The 21,601-nt window shown below is 41.9% G+C and overlaps 1 protein-coding gene across 2 annotated transcripts in view; it reads left to right on the top strand.

Moving 5' to 3' along the window:
• snd1 (staphylococcal nuclease and tudor domain containing 1) overlaps nt 1–21,601 on the top strand; it is a 180,304-nt gene that overhangs the window by 18,765 nt on the left and 139,938 nt on the right. For both annotated transcript variants that reach the window (XM_044343639.1, XM_044343640.1), the window contains 2 exons: nt 3,096–3,200; nt 15,772–15,873. In XM_044343639.1, the coding sequence (XP_044199574.1) occupies nt 3,096–3,200; nt 15,772–15,873 (207 nt within the window). The remainder of the gene's footprint in view (nt 1–3,095; nt 3,201–15,771; nt 15,874–21,601) is intronic.

The following is a 21,601-nucleotide window of genomic DNA, read 5'->3' as shown; positions in this document are numbered from 1 at the left end:
TTCCTTTCCCATGCCCTCCCCTCCTCTGGGTAACCATCCACCTTCGAGGTGATGGATAAAGAGTGACGTCGTGTAAACCCCCTTTTACCAACCTTTCATCACTAGATTGTCAGGGACACTGCCACTGTTGCTTTCAGGTTCACCAAATCCATAAGAAAATCATATTTAAATAAGTGGTTTGTATTATATGAAGAGTAATAGTGTTAACTATTGTCTTCTTCAGTAGTATGTTTTTGTGAAGCTGATTTCAAAAATAATACAATTTTACAGTTGTATGATGATGTTTGGGGAAAGTCAATAATAATTTACGCTTTTAGTCTTGATTTATATGATTCTGTCCTCTGTCTCTGTCCTGAGAAGTGTAGCACTTCCTGTATATTCTGGTAAATGCTTTTTCTGGGCTTTTTCTGGGTTGGGAGTAAGTGAAGAGGAGTACTCTTTAATTCATTGGTGCACAGGAGCAATTGAACGTCTCGTTAGATAATTACTAAATTTTAACATTGGTAAAGAGGGAAAGAGATGCCATGAGGGCCTCCTTTGGCTGTTCGTATCTGTCCCAGTTTAAATAAGTCAGACAGAATGGATACAAGGTCAAGCAGCTTCTTTTGACAAATTAAAAAGTCACTTTAGGGTAAAGTTGATGAGAGTAGGGTATATTTATTCGTGCCCCAGTTAACATCAATCAAGAGGAACAGCGATTAGGTGAAAAGGTCTCTGTAGATTATCGCTACCTGTCCCAGCATAATGTCCTCCTAAAGTATTACGTACTAAGCCACTTTTTTTTTCCAGCAGCCTTGAAGGGCTAGAAGTCAACTCAAATTGTTTATCATGGCATCAAAAACCTGTTTGTAAAACTATATCATTTGGGTGACAAATCATCTCCACTGGCAGCAAGACGAATATGAAACACTGCCATAGGTGTTGCTTTTGAGGGAGATGATGTGACATGAGTAATGAGTAAGTCCTGGCTAAGCCTGCGCTTGGCCCTGTGGTTAAAACCACCTTAATGGATCTGACTGACAACCGACACATTCCCTGACAGTAGCCAAGTTCCTCCTTGCACTATGACTGATCTTGGCCACTGCAGATGTCATGTCAGCCATGGTCAGAGGGTGGCAGTAGATCCACACCTCTCAAGCGTCAGATTAGACCAGTGAGTCATGCTGCCCGCCTATTTGTCTTCTCTGCCTGCCTGCTTGACCCTCATGGCAGCTACTTTGCAAAGACTTTTTGCTCTATTTTTCTATCTATTCTCCATCTCTGTTCTTGTGAAATTTGCTCTGAGATTACACTCTTGTCTTTCTGGCTCGCTCCATCTTTCCGTTCCTCTATCTTGGTGTGTTTTGATCTGTCTTCCTTCGCCTCTCGCATCTCGCCTTCTCCGGCTGATAATTAGCCAGTAAATGCTGAGCCATTTTCTTCTGCTCCTGCCACATTCTCTGTTGCACTTTATTTACTTGGGCAGGCCACAAAATGACCTTGTTACAGTGTGAATTCGTGTAGGCTGGTGCGCGCGCGCATGTGTACATGTCTCCGTGCGCATGCACGCTCCCCCTCGCACTTACTCATTACACCTCTCCCCCTCGCCGTCTCTCTCCCTCTTGCTCCCAATGTCTCTGTATCTCTCCCACTCAGCTCAGTGATTAGTATATGATGTATTTTGGCTGCTGTTGTGGGCAGCCTTTTTAGCATGTGGGCTGGTCTAATTTCTGTTCTCTGGTGGCAAATGCGATGGCAATCTGATTTATTTTCATGGAATAATGAATCTCCCAAAGAGCCTAATAACACCTAGATTTGTATCTGCCATACATGCTATCACAAACAACTTTGTCTTAATAACTCAAAAGAATTTTTTGGTCTTTTTGTTTTTCCACCACACAGTCAGGAACACAAACACCCACATGGTTCAAATTGTGCTTGATACATGGTTCAGACCTGCTCAGTTTTAGGACTTCAGCTTGAGCACAGCCTACATATGAACTACTGTTTGAGTGATGAGGAGGCCATTTAACGCACGTGTGGGTAGCAACATGTGTAGCGCGATTGATTTCTCCGTCTCTTGCAAGCGGCCTACTTAAAGGCTCTGGGTTTGGATACCTCCTCCATCTCAGTCACATCATACCCCCAATCTGTCTTCTTACTTTGGAGGGCACAGACATATAGAAAGGCACATACATAGATGAGATTAAATTACAAATATTTATTCCACACTTCATTATTATCCATGGCTTTAAATGACGAGTTTAAATCCCTCTGAGACTAAGAAAGTAGTCCCCAGATCCCGATATCCCAGTATTCTTCAGCCAAAGCCGCCATTCATACTGGACTGATGCTACTTCCTGAACCAGCTTTGGAAAATGTAACAGCTGTAGCTTTGAACATCCACGCATAATTTCTGAAGTGTACCTGCTATAAACTGTGGTTGCTACCTTCGGTGCATGGAGAAATAACATTTAAATGTCAAACATAAATGAGCCTGTGTCTTTAGTTACACTTGTAAAGGTCGCTAGTACAAAATACTTCTTGCCAATTGTTTGGCTGAAGGCTGTGTAATGCTCTACCAGTCTTCTTTTCTTCATCTTTCTCCCTCCCCTCCCTCCTGGTGCCAATCCCCCAGATAGCAAAACGTCCTCGCTCTGTCCTCCAAACCTCGCTGGCCTGCTGGGACGACTTAGCTCGCTTACTTAGTCACTCAAGGATCTCTCTCTTTTTCTTACCTCGCTCTCAGTGCCTTCTGCTCGTGATAGCACACAATATGCACTGTCACTCTCCTTCCGTCTTTGAATAGATCTCTTCCTCTCCATTTATCTTTTACCTGCTCCTTCACTTCCCATCTTTCTGTGAGTCTACCTGCTCACTCCTCAAATTTCAATGCCAGTCTTTTTGCTCCAACACTCCTCCATCCTGTAAGGGTTATCTTTTTTTTGTTTGTTTGTTTCTTCCACAAGGACATACAGGTTTTGTGAAGCCTTAAATTAATTTCTAACTAAGTTAGGTTTCATGTCTTCTATTTTTGTACCAGATCATATTCTGGACATTTTTATCCTTCTGTCTTTATTTTAATCACTCCCTCCTCTTGTCTTCTATCCTTGTAGGTGATGCAGGTGGTCAACGCTGATGCCATGGTGGTCAAGCTGAACTCTGGAGAATACAAGACCATCCACCTGTCCAGCATCCGGCCCCCAAGAATTGAGGGAGAGGTACAAACAAACCTGTGTTTCTGTCTGGTTGTATGTCTGTACACAGCTTAGTACAGAGTGAGTAGATACTTGTGTGTGTGTGTGTGTGTGTGTGTGTGTGTGAATAAGTGGCTGAATATGGTCCTATGTGGGAGAGTGTGTGGTCTTGCATCGCCAGCGAATTAATTAGAAGCGCCACAGAAGCGGCCAGTGTCACTGCTGTTTCGAGTGTCTTGACAGAGTTGATTTATTTTTTTCATTTTAAGTCAAACACAAGCTGTTTACACGTCCTTCCTCAAATTCCTGAGTATTTATCCATCTCATGCCTTCTTCTCTTTCCTTACATATCAGTCTTCTCTGTCTAAATGACCGTGGGAATAATTTCGACCACTTGGTGGCGCCCCTGCAATTGGGGCACAAACACAGCAAGACACTCGCACACACCCAGTGGTTGCAGCATTGCAGAGTGAGGCAGATCGATTTTTTTTTTTTTCTTTCTTTTTGTTTTTTCCTTCTCCTCCACACTCCCCCCCTTTTTCCTTAGAATCTCTTTAAGACTGTGAAAACACACACTCACGTATACAAGCTTACACACGCTTCACCTAGTCGCAACAGAAGAGATGTACATTTATCCACGAGGCACTGTCTGATTTAAAATTTAAAAAAAGCGTGTATGCAGTGACACTGAGACACAGAAGTCTACTGCGCTGGATGTCACAGTCACTCACCTCCTGTTGTTCAAAGGATGTAGAGCATTTTTTTTTCCATTAATCCTTTGATTTTAATAATTCAGCTTAATTTTCAGCTCTGGTGCTGTGTGTAACATACATTAAAGCCCTTTTTTCATCACAGTACAATTAAAGCGTGCCTTGCTTACTCTTCTGCAAGGTTTCATTTCATTTCTCAACATCATGTGCTTATTTTTGGGAGGAAAAAAAAAGATGATCAGTTATTATTTTTCAATTATTATTGATGTCTGAGTCCTGTAAAATGTTATTATTTTGTAAATAAAGGGCTCAAGATGCCTCAAAATGTCACTCCCATTAATTAGAAAGTTTTAGTGTCACAACAATAGTGATTTGTTTTTGTCAGAGGGAGAATTACATGTTTCAAATTAAACCCTTGTCTCCCTTTGTTTAACATGTCTGAGGCTGTTTGACAGCCGTTCCTCTAATCAACACACTGCTTAGGGTAATATCCATTCATAAGCAAGTCATGTTTCACATTTCCCTGTTCTAAAAAGGTATGAGACAGAGGGAGGTGTTGTGCTTCTGTCTGGAAAACAGTCATAAAAGTCAGATTGCAGAATGTCCTGGACAGTCCTTTATTTTTGCCTTTTTGATTATTTTTTGATTTGTTTTCATTGAATCCCTCTTTCCGCTTGTTTTTCATTTTATAGTTTACTCTTATCAATCGTTTCCTCTTTATCATAGTCTAGTTTAGTTTTGCTTTCTACCCTGTCCTCCTCGGAAAATCATCATCCTCTCTCCTCTCTCCTACCCCTGTGTCCTTAGTGCCTTGAATCATTAAGAGACTGCTTTGTATCTTTGCCTGCCTCCCTTCTTCCTTCTGTTCTCTCCTGCTCTCCCTTCCTCTTCCACAGTCACTTTTTCCTGCTTTCCTTTCCCTCTGGGTGTGCACACTGTGGTCAGATTCTTGACCTGCACCGTTGCCCTTTGAGTGTGTTTATCCTCCTTGGCTTTCTGTGGTTGTAACAACCTCTCTCTTGTCCCTTGCATCGCACAGCTTTTGCTCCCAACTCGTTTTCTGGCCTGGTCTGCTCTCATTCACTTATTTTACTTTTCCTGATTTTACTTTCCCACTTCTTCTGCTTCCTTTCACTTCCTCCTCCTTTTGTATTCCTTTAACTTTTGATTCCCCACTGTAGTCTTTCTCTCCCCTCCTCCTATATCCACCACTTTCTATCTTTTAGTGCCTGTCTTTAGTCTCCGTCCCTCTGTCTTTCCCTGCACCAGGTGCTTCAACAGTATGTGTTTCGTGCTTCATTACACAGTTATATGTTGCAGGAAGCCTGGGAGAGTGAGCCCAGATGTGTATGTTTGTGTGTATTGTATATGTGTTATATTGGCAGAGTGCACTTTATGCATATTTAATTTGTGTGGTTGTGTGTTTGATTTTTCATGTTTGTCTATAAACAGACGTTCTGAGTACCAGCTCACTGGCCTGGTAGACTAAAATTTTTACTAGCTTGCATAAAATATCCTTAAATAAGGGTAATGTTATGTGTTTGAAGGAGGCAGATAATGTTTTTTGTGTTGATTTTATCGTTATTATTCTATTTTGTCATCGATCGTTAAATGTATAAATGACATTACTAACAACATGAGGTCATTTGAATAAAATGTAGTCAACACCAAGCAGTATTCAGTTACATTTATCATGTTTTATAAGCAGAGCAATTTTACATTTTCTTGAATCACAGTTTTAAGATATCTGTATCATAGCCTGTGCTTCCTACCGGCAGGAGGGGCCTTCTTGCAACTGCTGGAGTACAGTCTCTATACGGAGGTGGTGTTGCTACATTTTGTGTTTTGATAAGGTTCATGGTGCTGCTGCTGCTGGTGCTGTTTTTTAGCTTTTTTTTATTTCTGTCTTTGAGCTAAAGAGCTGCCTGTCTGTAATGCTGTTGGCTCAGCTTCGCGTGTTGTCGCTATGGCAGCAATGCAGAGTTGCGATAGGTTCGCTGAGGCTGTGATGAGCCCTTGGACTGTAAGGTAGAATAAAGGAAACTGACAGAGCATTGAAATTCCTCTGATATCTTAACTAAATATTTTTTATGCATGCATGGGATTGAGAAGTGTATGTCGAATCTCATTTGGCAGCTGGGCTTGTTTTGTTTTGGAGGTGTCTGATCACCAAATTAGGTGAGCGAGCTGTTACCTCAGGTGAGCGTGGGAGCTTAATTTCGTGCCTTGTCTGCACTCTTTTACACTTGAAGAGTTCATTTGCAAATCAGATATTCCCATCTTTAGTCATTTGCATAAATCAGGTTTTTTTGATTGTGCATTCCAGGTAATATCAATCAAACTGCAGTTGGGTTGTTTTGATTAAGTAAAAAAAAGTAAAACTCAACACAATACAGGTAATGTTATTATACTTTAGAAAACCCTGCCAGACTACAAAACCACTGAGCATGAATATGCCAATTCTTTAACCTGCTGAGTGTTATCAAACACCACAGTGGTGCATCAGACGAGCTCATTGTAGAACCGACTCATGGGGCCTAAAGTTTGCCTCAGTTTTTAGTCCACAATCAATTCTTTGTGAACTGTACTAAACTGGAAAACATATTATTACTCAATATTTCACAGTGTTCAGTTTAATTCAGTATTTAGTGCTACTCAGTGTTTCACAGTCTAGTATTTCACGGTTTTTAATATTTCAGTGGTTAATATTTCAGTACTTTCTGGATTCAGTATAATTCTGTTTTATTTCACTGAAGGAGAAAAACATCAGACTCTTCAGTTTCGTCCAAATGATCCATCTTTAAAGATGACTCTGAGCTGAAGATACACCGAAATTCGCTTTCAGACGGCACATCTCCAGCAGAACATAGTCGCTATATTGCATCACCTGACTTGAATACTGTGTGCTGATTCGTTGAATGGATTTATTGGGTTCTGTTCAAGAACAGCGCTGGCGTTTAACGTTTTCTGCTGTAAATCATTAACTTGCGACGCTTTGACAACGGACAAACAAAACGTATTTAGGGTTCAGAATGTGCTACGTGTGAAGAATAACTCACGACAGTCATTCATTTCTTTTTTTAAAGGATGGCATTTATTGTTTTTTGCAAATGAACTCCTCACTTTCAGTTTTGTCCATCTTACCTAAATAAAATGCGTCAGTGCACGTGTCAGAAACGTACTTTACGTGCAGCGACGACACGCACAAACTGAAAAAGTCCGATTTTAGGGAGGCTTGTAAGCAGCAGTGTTGATTCTTAGTTTTAGGTCAAGTGAGTGAGAGGTCACAGCAGGTATCTCTCAGCCAGAAGCTCTACACACACTGACATCATGTTGGCTAACACTGTCACGAGTGAGCTGGCTTCTTGCTTACAGTGCAGCAGACAGACACATAGTCACAGTTTGCAGCACAGCTTACACACGCACACACACGCTTGGTTAAGCTGCATTAGTCTATGTTAGGAAACAACTTGGAAATTGGCGTCAGCTTGTCCACAAACATGGATTTGCAGAGACATGTACTGTAAGTTTTGTAGATAGAGACATGGCAGATGTGTGCATGTTAGCACTATCTATGAACCTCCCTGGAAATCTTTATAGAAACAAACTTTTTTGGTATTGTGTCAAATGTGTTGAGTGCGATGTATTCTGTAGAGGTCTGTAGGGATTTTCTTGTGCCAGTTGTCATTATTATCTCTGTCTGTCTGGATGTGTCTGTGCACTGTTTGACCGTACATTCTGCAAGCAAGGCAATCCATGTTTGTGTGTGGGTGTGTCTGGATGTGTGTACTTGTTCGGGGGGTACTGAGGCCAGATGCGATGTACCAGTGCACTGATGAACTGTGACAGTTCCTATCAAACCCCTCTCCTCCTCCTCCTCCCCTCTCCTTTTTGGTTGCTTTTAGTCTCCTAACACCCCCTCTCTCATGACTATACTAATTGTGTTCAGACTGACAGATTGGTGAACCAATAAGTGTCTGGCTGCACCACAACATACATGATTTTCTTCTTTTCTCACCTCCCTTCTTTCTCTCTCATTTTGGTTCCACTCCTCCCCGGTGTTACTGTTGTGGCATATCTTCAGATGCGAGTTATTTTCAGCTCGAGAGTTGGAGTCAGCTTTTTTTCTTCTCTCTCTCTCTCTCTCTCTCTCTCTCTCTCTCTCTCTCATCCTCCTTCGTTTCTCTTTACCCCTCTTTTTTTTTTTTTTTGCACTCTTTCTCCATTTTCTCTCTCTCGTGTGCAGCAGGACAAGCCCAGCGTAAACACGAGTGGGGAGAGATGTCGGTGCTACTCAGTGACTCACTCTTAACACCCACTCACTCGCTTATACTCTGTGTGTTTGGATATGTTTGTGTGTATCTGCTTAGACGATGCACATGCATGGAGTCTCAAGTGTTGTGTGTGTGTGTCTCCTCATGCATTGTAATGTATCTGTGTGCGTATGTGGTTTAAGTAGGGTTAAGGATAGTGCTGCTGGACCACAGAGGTCAACTCACTGTCCTTATATAAGGCAACACAATGACTATGGCTCATCCCCACACTACTCCATACGGCCCTGCCTACCTGCCTCCAACCTCTCTACAGTCCACCTGTGTGTGTGTGTGTGTGTGTGTGTGTGTGTGTGTGTGTGTGTGTGTGTGTGTGTGTGTGTGTGTGTGTGTGTGTGTGTGTGTGTGTGTGTGTGTGTACGTGCGCTGACTTTGTAGATGATTTAGCCTCACTATACATCTTTCTCTGTCCTGTCTGCTGCTGGCTCCTGTCTATCTCTCCGCATCTCTCCTTTCTTCTGTCTCCCTCTTATTTTTACTTTCACATTATCAGGTTTATTTTTATACTGGAACTCTGCTCATTGATTAGCATTTCTGTAAATACGCCACTATTGCACAGTATTGCACAGGTCTGAAAAGTCTGTAGGCAGAATTTGACAATTTCTGTATCTTCATAAGTATGTAAAATACATGAGAATCTCTGCATAAGTCTGCAAGTCTTGTCACAAACAAGTCACTGCATATTTTCTGTAGGTGTCCAGCTGCCATTGTTTCATGTATTGTTATTTTTGAACAATAGCTATACAGTAGTTTGGTTTTTGTTGCTAGTATCTGCATATGATAATCAATTCTATTTCACATCTACAAGATCATTCAAAACATCAAGGTCAAGAAAAATGTGTTAGAATATGGGAATGGAAGAAGGTGATGTAACATGGTTACAATTAGTCAGCTAATTATCAACTGTAGTATAAGTCAGGATGCTCAAATACAATGGAAAAGATAAAGATGGTGATGTCATCCAAAAACTACGCAAAAAACATGTGGGACCAAAAGACAGACAGACAGACAAGTAGAAGATGACAGCTAACAAACAATTCACAGAACAGCAATGTGGAGGATATAATGTGGAAGGAGGCTTGAGCAGTGCTATTAATGGGATACTCAAGTTTGTTTATTTTCACTGGCATTTCAGAACAGAATCTGGCAATTTTCAGTATGCAAATTACTTGGAATATAACTCTTGAAGTCAGTGTTAATTTTGGCACCAGATTTAGTTTTTGTCTTGACAAAAAAAATAGTTTACTTCTAGTCAAATTTTACTCATTTGATTTATGTTAGCTTTAGTCTAGTTTTCCACAGTCTGATTTTTGTCATTTATTTACTGTCTTCTAAGCATTTTGATGCTACATCTGTCACCCTCTTTGTTGTGTACAGTTGCCATAGTTACAGATGTTGTTCTCATATATTGCAAGGTTAGTGGAGACAGCACTGTTTATTTGTTCACACATACACACACAGTGTCCATTGTTTGTAGATGATTTTAGTCCAGAAATCTGTTTCTTATAAGTTTTTGACTGACAGAGAGGCAATTTTACTGAATGCAGATGCTTCCTTATTAACAGTAGTCCAGGTCAGATATTTTTGGGTGACAGAAGATATTGTTTTACTTATTTTAGTTACAGGAGTGTGATTCCACAGATGCATGTAGGTTGTTGAATAAGACTTTGCATTGAAGCATTAATTGGTTAATTTGTCCATCTGTCTGTTAGTTTTTATTCGTTGACAAAAAAACGTAATACATTTTGATATAGTTCTAGTTTTCAAAGGTTACTTTTACTTAGTTCTTATATAGTTTTTATTGTTGAAATGTATTGTTGCTTAAAGTTTGATACTGGTCAAGACACTAGTCAGTTTTATGATAGCCAATATTTCAGCAGACAGACCCATCTGCTCCTGCTCTATTTTTGCCTCTGAGTTGTTTCTCTTTTCCTACTCTTCTCTTTGTTTTTATCTCCCCCCCTCCCTCCCTCCTTCCCTGCCCCTCCTCCTCCTCCTCCTCCTCCTCAATTCTGTCCCCATCCTCCAAATCTTATGTCTGGCCATGTGTGTGCCCTCAGCATGCCCCTAGCCTGGCATGACATGCTTTGACCTCAAATTTGGGAAGAAGATGACAAGCGAGGAGGGTCATTCACCTCATGATTCACTTGTGCACCGTTGGCTGAATAAAGCAGATTGGTAGCCAGTATCTCTCCTTACTACTGGATGAGTATTTTTGGCCCTGTCACACTATTTGGCTGTTTTGCTGTTGAAAAAGCAGGGACTTGGCTCACTTTTTGTTAGTGTGAGTGGAGTAGGGAAGAAGTTACACAGTCCTATATTAGAAGATAATGAGACTGTTTCTTTGAAAGATTTAGGTTGCAGTTGTCAAGAGCAAGAAGTACAAACCACCTGAAATCACTTCTGAAGATTTTGACACAGGACATATATAAATGGGAGATCTGTGTTCTATATGGATGCAATATGTTCAAAATTATCAAATGTTTGCTGTGCAGATTTGTACTCTGCTTTCAATAGTTGATTGTCCTCAGAAACACTGGAGAATTTTTATGCAGCACTATAGTCAGTACATCATCTCTGTCTGCAGGGCCAGTCTGACCGTCTGTCTCGTCCAAAACACAACACTGCACATATTAAGTTGCAGTGTAGCTGCCTTGTGCAGGCTGTTAAAGTGCTGCTTTAGCTCACATTTTTTTTGTAGGACATTCTTTATTAATGACTGCACAATCAGAATATGGGCTGCAGCCTGTCACAGCTGTCCAAGTAAATTTACCTGCACCCGTCTGGTTGCAACTTATCATGAATGGAGTGTCTGTTTGTTATTATGGCGCTACAGGTAATTTGGTGCTGAAATTCAGGTTTAATGTGGGAGCAGTTCAAGTCAGTTTAGTAATGACTTATTTGTGTTCTGCTGTGCAGTCAATAGTGCTGTAAATGCAATTAGATTTTGTATTGTTGTACAATAACCAACCATATCCTCAATGCTCTTGCTTCAGGAAATGTATGCCCTCACTCTATCTCTTTCTGTCTGTTTTTTTTTGTACTGTGTCCCTGTCTCTACCCCAGCCCTCTGCCTCCATTTAATGTTTATGCATACACGATTGAGTAATGTTGTTAGGCTTACAATAGTAAATGTTGATAGTTTGTGCGAGGCTCCCAGTGCACAGCTTAATCAAAAAATAATGTCCACTTTGTCAAGGACTTGCACATCAGTGTATTTCACTGAAAACAGAGGTTAACCGCAAAATAACACACTCTACTTTATCAGTTGAATGCAAAAAAAAAAGCCCTAATACTGTACATTCTCCCAACACCACAGCCAAACATCAGAACGCATGCTGAGCATCCTGAGTCATGATTTCACCCTTGACGTTCCAGAAGCTGCAAAAGCTTCCAGCAGTAGCTTCCACACATTTGCAACCCACCCCCCGCAGCCCTGCGACACTGTACAATCCAGCTAGCGTCATGCCTCTGCAATAGTCAAAGATGATTCCTGAGCAGTAGCGGGTAATTTGGAACGAAGGGAATTTACCCCAAATAGAACAGAACTCCCCCTGAGGATAGTGAGAGCAAACTGCTGTTATTAGGTCACGGTTGAGACACAGCAATGACTCTCTCCTCTTTTTGTAACCTTCCTGCAACTGCATAATTTATAGTTTATGGATGATGTACACAGAGTTTGTCTTGTCGGGGTAATTTAATGATGCTTATGTTGTCTGTTTTATCTGTGTCTTGGGACTGAAATCGGCTCCATAGTTAAATATTTTGACTTTTCACATCCACTTTTCCACACACGTGTTCAAGGTTGAACAACCATATTTGTTTTTATTATTTGTCATTGACAAATGGTTTGAATTACATTTAACTGTAGTAGTAATGCTTCCTACTATGCTTACTACTTACAACTGATATGAGTCCCCTTTTGTAGTTGTGTAGTCCTTTCCAGAAATACAGGAACTTTAGGGGCGGGGTTGGCAGGGATGGCGTGGCTGCTTCAACTTATTGTACCACTTCATTCATAAAACATGGAAGTTCTCTAGTGTTGATTTATGACCAATTTAGGATGAGGGGAGGACATTTCTCATTGTTTGTTAACATTGAACGTAAAGTTAAGTTTTGTCGTTCCGACTCATTTTAAAAGAGAACTCGAGAAAGAGAGCTAGAGAGTTAATAATAAGAGAGCAAGCGGCGGTAGTGAAAACAAAGCCGATGAATGAGAGAAATAAAACATTATGTTCTCATTGTTTCATGGAGGTTATGTTCTAAAGCAGAAATAAATCAACAGACGATTTACTGTGGAGACACTCTTCGTTTCAGTTAAAATTTCCTCCTCTACATTTCTCCTTTTCTTTCATTCATTCATTACACCCGACTCATGCAGCAGTAAATGCAAAGAACAACAGGACAAATCCGTGCTGCTTTCTCCTCGTGTGAACGCTACGTTTCAAGCGCAGCCACAACGGTGACTCAGTTTAGTTCCTGAGATTAGTTCCTCTGGTTCCAAAGTACCTGGAACTTTTGGTCAAAATGGAGCTAAAGTAGACCAGGCCCATTGTGAAATCTTAGCCAGTTGTTGCAGTTGATTCGCTTCATTGATTCCCGGCCATGCTAAAACAACAGCTCTCATCATCGTCTCCCTCTCACCTTCTTGTTCGACACCATCAAAGTGACAAGAATGCTATTGGCTAAGACAAAGGTAAAATTGTCCAAAGGGTCACAAGGGACATGGACATTGGTCTAGTTTGGGGAATGTGGTCAACAGTGTGTTCCTCCTGACTGCCCATGTTCTTAGTTGTAACATTTCCTCTCATTGTCTAATTTTCTTGTTTTCTGACTCTTTCACCTTGCCATCTTCCACTCAGTCTTGCTCCATTCCCCGTAGACCTTCTAAAAGATGGAGGAGGTAGTACCTTTTGTCCTTCTTGTCTGCTTCTCCACTCCCTATGCCTAATTGGCATAGAGTGCTGACATTTACACTCTTCGCCCTCAGTGACATGGCTGCCTTTCGACCGTGAAACACCTTATTAGTTAGAAATGATTTTTCCTTTTTTTTGTCTTCTCCTCTCCTCTCTCGTCTTGATTCTTTACTTTTCCCTGTTGAAGGTATCTTGTTGTTTTGACCTGTGTCTGTCAAAAATCCTAATGGCCCCTAAAATTGAGTACTACTATGAATGGGCTGAGTGTCAAAACCCCTCAGTATGCAAACACAACATTATTCAGTGTCTGTGAATTGTTTTAATGTAAGACCTTTACAGAGTGTGCTCCAAAAAGTAGGATTTCATTGAAACAATGTCAGCTTGTTAAAAGTTGTCCTCATCCCCAGTAGTAAAGGGCTAAGTCCACCAATCAGGCACAAAATGGAGGATTCCTGGCTGGCAGTTCCCCTAAAAGGCCCCATCATCCCATCTCAACTGACTTGGAAGGGATGAAAAGACCCTGACAATAAGCCCCGGCTGACACAAAATGGAGGACATCGGCTCTTGGCTGAGCGGGATTCCCACTGGCCATGTGTGAGATTAACTCACCTCCAAGGTTCCATGCTGTGCTGACTCTGCCAGTGAAAGCGGAGACCGATATGAGCGAGGGAGTCAGAAAAGAAACATAGAAAGCAATTAAACCTAAAGGTTATTACATTCCTGCCAAGGTTAAAAGAACTCTGTTGGCTGGTAGATTTGGCAGTTTCTAGAGCTCCCTTACCAGCAGACCTTCTGTTTAGTCATATTGAGACTTATTAAAAATATTAACAGTATTTTGGAAGCAAAAATTAGTGTCATTGAAACATAACTCGGAGAAGATTTTTTTAGAGAGATGGGGATAAATAAAATGTTATTTTCTTATTGTTTCATGGTCCTAAAGCACAAATAAACACACCCACACCCCCGCACAACCCCTGCATGAAGGTGCCGCATTGCCGGATTTCGTGTGAATGCAGAGCACCATCCTGTCCGCTGTGGCCTCTCCGCTCTGCGTGCGTGCGTGTGTGTGTGTGTGTGTGTGTAGCTCAGCCCCGTCCTCGGTCAAGCAGACACACAGACCCGCAGCTCATTATGCATCCATGACACAGAGACAGAGAGCAGACAGGAGCAGAGGAGAGAGACGGGAGACAGCGATGAGTCCTGACCTCACACCCCCGCGTGTTGTTATTGGCCGGGGGCTACACAGCCGCTGCCCAAAGGTTGATGCACAGAAACGTCCCGAACAGAGAAAAATAATAAGAAAATACAGGCAGAGGGCAGGGTCACTGCAGATAAATACACCGCCACACACTTCTAGCGGGTCATAAATGATGATTGAGAGGGATGTGTCCATACATTGTTTTTTTAGGAAAATTCTGCATAGTATACAGGTAATAATGCCATGATCAGATGCTCGAACATCTTTCTTTCTGCCCAGCTGTGTGCCACACCTGGCAGCTCCGAACAACTGGAGAAGCATTAAAAATGAATGAAAACCATTTGAAGACTAGAGGAAATGAGGAATTAATCCAACCCTGTGTGTTCATTTGTAAGAGTGTTACTTCTGTTTGTATGACAGATAATGATGGCGTTCATAGAGGAGCGTAGGAGGGGTATGGGTGGCGAGCATACTGGTATTGTCATTCATAGCCTTATTTCTTCCTGTTAGTGACTGTCGTTTATTTTCCCACTGCACCATTGTCATTTGCTGTATTATTATTTTTTTTTTTATCCCGCCCCTACAAAAAGGCACCTGTCACTTTGTGTTGTGTGTGTGTGTGTGTGTGTGTGTGTGTGTGTGTGTGTGTGTGTGTGTGTGTGTGTGTGTGTGTTTGTATTTGTGTATGTATGTGTGTTTGTCTCTTCATACGGGGAGCGACACAAAACCTCAGCCTCCTTTGAAAATGCAAATAGGTTCTATTTGTGGTGCTCCTGTCAGAGAGTGGGTGAGCATATTGAGGGAAGTTTTTTTGTGTGCAGCTGTGTGAGTGTACGTGTGGCATGCGGCTGCATCTGTGTATGCAAGATGGGTACACACATGGTGTCAGTTCGCCTTTGTGCATCTGTTTAACATGAGTGTCTTTGCCTTGGCTGTTTGCATCTGTGTGTCCTTGGTAACTGTGTACTTTGATTTGGGTTTTTTTTTTTCTTGTTGTTGTTCTGGTGCATTTGTTCCATTATTGACAGCGAGTGAGGTTTTCGTGTTTGAGGAATGCGTGTGTAAGTTTGTGTGCGTGAAATGCCGCCGTTGACGCTAAAATATTCAGAATGAATGAATGAATTCAGAGTCCAGATCCTCCCTGTTGTAGGATTGAAGTAGAGGGGGGGAAAAGGGAAACAAACAGGCTGACTTTGTGTGTAATTCTGTGTGTCTGTGTTTGTATCTGTATGGGTGAAGGGTATGGGGTGGGGGGTGGGGATTGCTTTTGTTTGTGTGCATCTTTTTGATAGGTCTGCATCTGCAGCGGATATGTTAAGCCACACGGCTCACAATGCCTCACAATGTGAATAACTTTCTCCTTTCTTCTCATTTTGTCTTCTCCCATCCCCACATCCTCTTCCTGACCCATCTCCCCACCCTCCCTTCATCTTTATTCAGGAGAAGAACAAGGACAAAGACAAACGTTTCCGTCCGCTCTACGACATCCCCTACATGTTTGAAGCTCGTGAGTTCCTGAGGAAGAAGCTCATTGGGAAAAAGGTGAGAACTAGTGACTGACTTTGAAAGCTCCTAATCACTCTCTTGCTGTGTGTTTGCGTGTGTGTGTGCCTGTATGGAAATCAACATGATTGCCTCCAATCAGCCTTTAACAGAACAATAGCTCTAAACAGGAACTCCCCCAGTGGCTGTACATACACTCCAACACCCTTTTCCCCTCCCTCACCAGTAGCCACACACACATTTCTGAAGCCCTGAGCTAGATAGAAGCTAGATATCTATTTCCCTCTCTCTCTCAGTGTGAATACCAAGTACTCTCAGTGGATGCCCTGGGGCTTGGTATTGGCCTGGACGCACCCTTTAAACAAGCAGTGTTGATTTCCCCCTCTTGTGTCTATTGATCTACCGGGTCTGTACACCTTGGGGGCCGCTATGATTTACACACATCTGACCCAGCAGAACTCAGCACCGAGCTAAAGAGCACTTCAGACACACACAAATGCACGCCACCGCTTGAACATCTGCATTTTTGTGTGAAAACAATACGAATAGATTAACTGACGAGATGAAGTTTAGGTTTACTGTTTGAAAAAGTTTAGCAAATATTAGAAGTGAGTACTGATTTTCTACCAGATCTATCCAGTTTTAAACATACAGTAGCAAACTTTGCCTTACATATCAAAAATAAAGTTTGTAGGTTGTTTATTATACCAGTAAATCAGTAAAATGACGCCTGCATTGTTGTCATTGTCTGTACAGTGGCAATTTCGCCGCCTTCAGTGGCAGTAATGGTGCAGGGAGAGAAGGCGACTTTTGCTCACGGGCACGCCCAGAGCTATTGTCCACCGACCCAGTTGAATGATGATTTATGTTTTTCCAAATAGCTAACTGAAACACTTGTCAGTTGCAGAGGGGCCACATTATAATGGCAACTACGCTGGCAAAATTGTAATCTTTACTGCAAACATCTTCATGGAATTGCGGTTATTTATGCGCAATCATGCTGTCAAAATGACTTTCCTTGTCGGAAGTTATCTCATAAATTCAACGCAGTTTTGCAGCTGATTCCCAACTATCAGATTTTGGAGCTTACGCCACCACAAATCAATTCTTAGCCCGCTTTTTTAAATTCTCAGCCTGTGTCTCTGTTGAGCACAATAAACACAGAAACACGCACCCACTCAAAACCAAAAGTTCCTTTTGGCATTCAGTACAGGAGTGAGATTCATATCCCCGTCCCAGCCTCTCATCACAGTCATTTTAATCATCCTCATTAATGTTTTTTTAATGACAGAAAATTCAGCCGTAAGCTGGCTTTTGACAAGTTAAGCGAGAATAATGATTCTGCTGTTTATTTGTGGTGCTTGGATATTGGGTATAATGAATATGTGAGTGGGGTGGGAATAGAGAGATTAAAGCATTGTCAAGGTGTAAAATACTATATAAAATATGCTAGTAGCATGACAAGATTAACGTGTAGCTCTGGTATGTAACTCCACACCACATATCTAGTCACATAATGAGCGTAAAGCACCATGTTGGGCTTGTTATAGAAATGCATGTACACAATAAAATAACAATGGCTTTTATGTGTATGATAAGCACACACATGCAAATAGATGAAATCATAATACATTTATATGGGTATTTACTCATGCCACCGCCAATGGCATGCAACCCAGAGACTGGGAACGATAGCAGTGGAATAAAATAATTCAATACATGATAATCATGTTTGAACTATGAGGTGAAACATGTCTACTCCATGCTTTACATGCCCGAACATGTTTTATGTTATAATGGTCAACAACACACAATACCCGACACAACTCAGATCAATCTATGCTGTTTTTTACACCAGGTTTGATTTCACAGTGTTACTTGATTAGACTCCAGGGTGTTTTAAAAGTCAACATAGCTAAAATGTTCCTATGCCTTTTCCGTGCCCCAGGCAGATTGCTGTTCGTAGGGCTTATTGGAGAGGAAAGTATGCATGATTGTGTATGTGTCAAAAGGAGTCAGTGTCTTAAGCGTGATAAGAGTATGCATGTCTTCACCGGAACGCGTCACCGGGTTTACACACTGCATTAGAACGCGTCCTAGACAATCCAATCACATGTGGACAGCTCTCGACGCAGGTTTCGGGCGCACTCCATGACGTATAGAGAGATTCAATCACTCAGGCAACAGTCGGAGGCGGTGGTCATTAGAGATTCATTTTTGTCCACATGCTGAGCATTGTGGATGCAAATGTTTCCCTGACCCCCCCCCCCCCCCCCACCCCCCGATTCAGTGTTGTGGCATGTAACCAGCACAGCAAACCCCCAAAGCACAGTCCATACCCAAGGCTTATTATCATCTGCTCTCTCTCTGGCTCTGTGCATGTTATCCAATTACTTTTTATTTTTTACTCGGAATATCTCTTAAGTTCCGCATATATCTGGCTTCACACTTCCCTTCTCTATCATTAAGCTGAATATATACAGTATTATACAGCATATGCCACTGTATTCCTCTATGTTTGATTAGTATTGAGGTTGGGTCTCCCAAGTGTGTGCTTATAGGCTCTTTGAAGTGAGTTAGGTTTAAGTGTAGGGCTCTTGCCCATTTGCCAGCAGTACAGCCTCCTCCCTCCGTACTCTGCGAAATCAATAAGAGAAGAGCTCTGGAACATTGCTTCCCTCCCGTTCCTTTATTGTTGCTAAGACACAAGGCTAAAGCTCTGAATTAAACTCTCTGTCACCATGTATCATCTTTTTTTAAATAATTGCAGAGCCTAAAAAAAAAAAACTGCAGCTTTTTGAAGGTACAAGTATCACCCTTCAGCTGCCTTGGCAACAAGAAAGAATTAGTTTGGATGAAATGATCACAGGCTTGCTATTGGTGAATGTTTATTTTCAAGCACAATACTTAACCCTCAAGGCTTTAATTTTAATCTATGCTACCTTGGCCTGCTTGAGTCGTTAAGTTGGATGCAGGTAGGTGCACAAGTATACAGATGCATGTTGCACTCCAACAAAGAGAGGAGTTTAGTCGACCCACTTACTGTCATCCTGTCTCCGAACACTAAGCTCTATGGAGACAGATTTGGAGCAGTAAGCATTAGTAGAAGACTCTAAGGCCACTGCTACCCCTGAAATTCTGCTCCAGAGAGCTCCACTTTTATCTTTTTTTTTTTTTTCTTTCTTTTTCCCCTCTGACACAAACCAAGACAAAGATTTTACCTCAACAGTGGGGTAATTGCAGCTTGATCTGGTGGATTTAAAAGGGAATACTCCGTCTGGTCTGGGTCTTCCCTGAAAGAGGAAGGAAAAGAAGTGGGAGAACCGGAGTCACTTTCAGAGGGGTGACTGCAGATCCATTGTCAGATTACGAGAGGTGTATCGTCGTATCATCAAGCTCAAACTGGACTTGACCAAAGCTAATCGTCCCATCCAGTCACAAGGTTGAGTTATCAGATTGACCTACAGGTATTCCCCTTGACAGCATTCCCTTTCAAGTCTCAGAGATTGCCTCAGAGTGCAATACATTGCATGAATTGGAAAACAAGCAGATTTTCCCCTGACTAAACCTTCTAGGACGTGACTAAGCATTAACTACGAGTCTCAGTGTGCTGAGCTAAAGCTCAAAGCCCTAATGCCACCGCTCCGCTTTAGGAGAATAAAGCTACATTAAATGCTTTTTTTCTATTAAACCCCCTATTCCTCATCTCTATAAGGAGAGCATGGTGCTTTTGATCTTTTATAAAGCATATCTAATATCCATATTCAAAAGACTGCCTTTTTTCCCCTATTTTTACAGGGGGGCGGGGTGCAAAATGAATTGAAAAAAATTAATAATTGAAAAATTAATTGGCACAATACCTGGTCTGAGAGTGGACTTCACAGCTACAGGTGTTGATGAAATATCCTGTTCACAACGTCCACTCCTCCAAACATAGATCTTTGATTAACATGACTGACAGAACTCCTTGTTGAATTAATTTTTCACATTTTATCCCAGCCGTCACAGAGCTACATGAGACATAAGAAGGTAAAAAGTTAATTATCGCTGGTTGTAAGTGAAATGATAGTTTCGACACGTGCTTCTGCTTTGATATAGGTTAGCATTTGTTCCACTTGTTCCACTTTTAGTAAGTGACTCACACACCTTATGTCAAAAAATTTGAACTCTCCTTTTTAAGGTAGGCTAAATATGCATTTAAGCAGTTTTTTTTTTTCTCCTTTCTCTCTGTCACTCTACGTCTGTCTGTCTCACTCTCATATATATCCCCACCCCCATTGAAATGGCAACGCTTGCATGGTGACATAATCCCAAAAAGCTCGATTTGGCTAACTTTATAAGTAGTGCTTCTTGCGCGCCTGGGTCTCAGCCTCAGCAGAAAAAAAGTCCAATGGAAATGTTGCATTAAGCCACTTATCAGGGTTGAGCACATTCGGATTATCCTGCGTGCTCAAAGTGGCTCCTGTTATGCAGCTGCTTGTGTAGTACTGTTAGCGCCAGAGTTTTCCCCTCTTATTGGTGTGCATGTGAGTGTGCGTGCACTGAGAACGCCGTGTATGGGACGTGCTATTTGATGTGCGCTGTGTATTCGTGAGAGTGAGACTTCATTTAGGGTAAAGCTCGAGGTGTGTGCGTTCAAGTAGATGCAGAGCGCGTAGGCCGAAGCATCACGAGGTCCCGTGGTTCAAAATGCAGATGGGGCTCCCTCTTCATCCTCCTTGACTTCCGTCTCTTCCTCTCCGGGTTGCACCGTCCCAACCTGAGGTTTTTTTTTTTTCCTTCCAGCACAGCTCATTTCATTAAATGATAGCTAGCTGCGATTACAGCCCGCTAAAACACAGCTGCAACTTAAGCCCTTCTCTTACACACATGCTCGCTCACTCACACGCTCTCTCTCTCTTCTCTTACTGCACTGTCTTACCTTGCTTGCCCTCTTGCACTCATTTCCTTAATCATCATTCCTCCCTCTGTCCTCTATTTATTTGCCTCTTCAGGGCTTAAAGATGTCCACAGATCATTTTTGTTCAAACCAAATTTTGGACTGTGATTGGCTGATATTCATAGTGCAGTGCAAGGCGGCTGTAACACCTGTGTGTATGCCTTCATCTCTAATAGCTCTTCCCCATTGGTGCATCAGATGCATTTACACTGACAACCCTAATAGGGGTAAATGTGCTCTATGATTACAAATCGGTCTGCACAAATATATGGATATTTCCCTGCTTATTTGTTGGCAAAATGGCTTTAAACATAGCAAAGGAGAAATAAAAGAAGCCTCCAGTGTGAGCTGGGTTAGATGAAAAGGTGCAGGTGACAGGTGCTTATTGCAGTTTGAGCAAAACTAAAATCTCCTTATCTTTGTCAACAAAAGGAGCCTTTTCCATGTCCCTGTCTGGAAAATCACTCATGCTGTGCAGTGATTACTGTGGCTCACGTTACGGCATGGCACAGATATGTTTATTTTAGAGTAGTTCAGCATAAGGTCTTGCTATTTAGACCGTCTAAAATGAAACTCCTTTCAGCAACCAGCGAAAACCGAATCTCTTCATCCCGCTTGTCGCCTCAGCAGAACAAAAACATTTTGTTTCACACTTCTCCTGCTGTCCTTGTCCTTATCACTCCCCCACTTTCTAATCCATCCACTGCCTCTCCCCCTCCGTCTCACTCTGCTCTGGGGGCTTCTTATAGAAAGCTTTGGCTTATCAGGAGATCGGTTAGATGGCCCGTGGAGAATGGGCCTTGAATTCCTTTAATCTAACATCGCCTG

Source organism: Thunnus albacares, chromosome 23 (genome assembly GCF_914725855.1).
Source record: "Thunnus albacares chromosome 23, fThuAlb1.1, whole genome shotgun sequence".
Taxonomy (NCBI): Eukaryota; Metazoa; Chordata; class Actinopteri; order Scombriformes; family Scombridae; genus Thunnus; species Thunnus albacares.
This window is presented reverse-complemented; position numbering and strand designations above follow the sequence as displayed.